We start from the raw sequence: 3,563 nt of genomic DNA, 5'->3' as shown, positions 1-3,563 counted from the left end.
ATATCGTTACATGCACATCATGTCCGAACTGGACAGCAAGCAACATAGGTTTAGTAACCGCTTCCTCTCAGCTTCAATTGTTAATATAATTTTGTTGTATTTTAGATTTAGAGGAAACACTGAACGGTATTCCACTTTAATATATTCCTTATTGTCCTCTACACGGGAGATCTAGTTGGTGGTAAAAATACAGCTGTTTGCATATCATTTAAGATGTTTGCATTTTTTTTTTTGGACATGCACTAGTTTGATCCAAACAATGTGATACGATAAAATACAAGCTGCATTATAAGTTACTCTTCTGAACCACTACACGTTATTGTAGAACATTTTTGTACATATTGTTTATTCTTGGTATTGGCGATCAGATTCAGCCGGGGTGTAGATCCAAGGCTGTGGAATGAGCACAGAGCGGAGCACCCAACCCAACGACGTGTACCACCGTCACATCATAAGACAAAACAACTACATTTAGTCCGTGTATGAGTGCACAGATTTGCCAGCTTTAATTTAAAACGAAGCAAAGCAAAACATATTAGCAAAGAAGCCGAGATGCATGGCCAGTCAATCTTGCGCACCTCTCAAATTATAGCGCACTAAAATGGATCGTATACGTTACACTAATAACTAAACAATGATCAGTTGGTCCCGTAAATCCTCCAAGTGTCTCCAAAGTAAGAGTAACACTATATAAACGGCAAAGATCTTGATTAGTTGCAGTCCATCACAAACATATATACACAGTGGGAGAAGCAACGCACACATACACACACATGGCCCCTCACACTCTCTCTTGTGTTAGTGTGCCTCTGCTTGTCTTCTTGGCGTCGTTGACATCCGTTGCAGCGGCGAGGGGGGCTCGGGCACCCAAAGCCGCTGACCCGTCCGAAGGGTTCACGGCGGTGAGCCTCCGCGAGAGCAACTTTGTGCTGCAGCAGCCGTTCAACGAGGCGAGCGGCACCCGGTACAGTTTCGACGGCACCGTGCGGAAGCTGTGGGTGCTCTCCTCAGACAAGCCCCATGCCCGCCAGAGCCATACCAGCCCAAGAACTGAGATCAGGATGGCTGTAAGTTTATCATCACTACTCGTCATGTATTTATAGGTGTACTTATAAAGATTCGGTGATCTTACTGCCGGTTGCTTCTGCCTGAAGGGATACGACTACAGCTCCGGCGTTTGGCAGTTCGAAGCCTACGGGTACGTCCCCTCCGGCACGACGGGGGTGTCCATCATGCAGGTGTTCGGCGCCGGCGAGACGGCCACCACGCTCATGCTGCACGTCTACGATGGCGCGCTGCGGTACTACGACCGGCAGATCGTCGAGGACGCCATCTATGACAGGTGGTTCCGGCTGAACGTTGTCCATGACGTGGATGCGTCGACGCTCACCGTGTACATCGATGGGCAGCAGAGACTGCACGTCCACGGCCGCGGGGGCGACTCGCACTACTTCAAGTTCGGCGTGTACGCACAGAACCACGACTCCAGCTGCATGGAGTCTCGCTGGAAAGGAGTCAGGATCCTCAAGAAAGACACGTCACACTGATTTTGATTATACGTACGGCCGATTAATCATTCATTCTCTTGTATAGTATATAATACATGTATACTGTCGCCTTGTCGGCGTGTGTAATGTACTATTTTTTAATGCATGTGTAGGGAGTATGGACTTTATGATACTTGTCTTTTTCATAGATGATGGAACATAATTCTAATGTGTTTTCTCACGTACAATACTTATTGTGATCATTCAGAATAGCTTTCACAAGTTGTGAACATTTTATACTTTTTTATATAAAAATACATCAAAAAGAAAGAAAAAACTCATAAACCACATAACCAATATAATTACACTGCCAGAACCGCGACATCTTTACGGAGCATCAGAGTCTTTGCCGACTGTCGTAGGTTTGCCAAGTTTGGTAGTCAGCAAACAGTTTGGGGCGTCCTTCTTTTTTCCTTTACGGAGTTTCAGGACAGGCGGCAAAGAAGGCGATTCGAGTAGTGGTAACTAATGAAACATGTTCCAGATATATTATAGGAACATGTATTATTAGGTGGCATGTTCAAGAAGGCGCTATTAGGCGCTTGCGTAGGTGCGCTTAAGCGTTGGGCGTTGGCATAACGCCTCGCTTTGGCCCTAGGCGCTCAAAAAAGTGGCCGGCGAGGTCCTCCGGCTAGAAATCAGCCTCTCCGGCGAGGAACCATGTTTCTCAGGTGAGAAATTAGTCTCCCCGGCGAGGATTTAACCTCCCCCGCGAGGATTCATCCTCACCGACGTGGGATTCAACTGCCCCGACGACAGATCTAGCTTCTCCGGCGAGGGATTGAGCTTCTCCAGTAAAGGATCGAGCTTCTCCGATGAGGGACAGAGCAAGAGGGAGAGAGGCAGCCTCGTTCACCAAGACAAAGAGGACGAGGGTGCGAGGCGGCGCAAGGAGGAAACCTAAATTTCCTATCCACTGCACCAGACGAGCTTTAATAGGAGGATATGAAGATGGGCCTGTGGTTTAATGGGCTAGGCCAGCCCATCTAGCTTATTTCTTCACGTTACAGTACTAACGCCTAATTTCGCCTAATCACGCCTAAGCTAGAAAAGCACAAGTAGGTGCCCAAATACATAATTAACGCCTAGCGCTTTCTTAAACTTTGGGTGATGCAAAAGATTTTTTTTTGTATCCACGTATTTAATCACAAAATTTTAACTTTAGGGTCGTTTAGATTTAAAACACAGTTGTTATTAGCGAATAAAAGATATCAGCAAACAAAAAAAATACAAATGTTCTCCTTACATCGGCATATTGTAGTTCCACGCCACAAGTGAGGAATAATGACACTCATTGGCTGGTTCAAAACTTTTCACGGAACCGTCACAGCAAGAAGCCATAGCTCAATAATGATTCACTCAAAAGTAAATTGCGCATAGTAGGAACCTAATAAAAAATACATTGCCGCACCAGGTGTGGATATTGTATACGCTAGGTCCCGTAAAAAAGTATGTTCAAAAAATATAAAAAGAAAGATCATAGATGTATTATAATAGCATAATAAACCATAGTTTCGGTTTTAATTGTAATAATTCGCAGAAACATTTTTTAAGTCATGTTGGTAAATAGTACATTGATATGTCTCAATACTATCTATAATTTTAATTGTTTGAGAATTGAGTGTAGCATAGTTGGCAAGGCGTTGGAGTTTGCAGCCAGCCCACCAGGGTTCAAGTCTCGTCTTCAGCGTTTGGTGCTCATGGAGTTTTCTTCTATTAAAAAAAATGCCAACAGGCTAGTCAAGCCCGTGTTGGTCTCTTTTTCATATATAATTTCAATTGTTTTATGCTATTATAATGTCACTTTTGTTTACTTTTTTATGAGAATTTATATTATTTTTCTGGACTAACCTATTAATTTAGTGTCAAGTGTCAGTTGACATTTTCTGTTTGTCTTTGGGTGTCCACGTGTTTAATATCTATGAGGGTCAAATAACCATAGGGATTTAATACGATTTTTTCCCATTGAGAAGAGTCCAGAAAGTACTGGAGGCAGACGAGGTAACCAGCCCCCCC

The 3,563-nt window shown here is 43.9% G+C and overlaps 1 protein-coding gene across 1 annotated transcript; it reads left to right on the top strand.

The window, feature by feature from the left end:
• The first annotated feature begins 773 nt into the window (after positions 1-773).
• On the top strand, positions 774-1,547 carry LOC119320540 (citrate-binding protein-like). The gene is made up of 2 exons (XM_037594600.1): positions 774-1,067; positions 1,155-1,547. Exons 1-2 carry the CDS (start codon positions 774-776, stop codon positions 1,545-1,547), a joined length of 687 nt encoding a protein of 228 aa, XP_037450497.1.
• The last annotated feature ends 2,016 nt before the right edge of the window (positions 1,548-3,563 follow it).

Source organism: Triticum dicoccoides, chromosome 6B, assembly GCF_002162155.2.
Source record: "Triticum dicoccoides isolate Atlit2015 ecotype Zavitan chromosome 6B, WEW_v2.0, whole genome shotgun sequence".
Taxonomy (NCBI): Eukaryota; Viridiplantae; Streptophyta; class Magnoliopsida; order Poales; family Poaceae; genus Triticum; species Triticum dicoccoides.
This window is presented reverse-complemented; position numbering and strand designations above follow the sequence as displayed.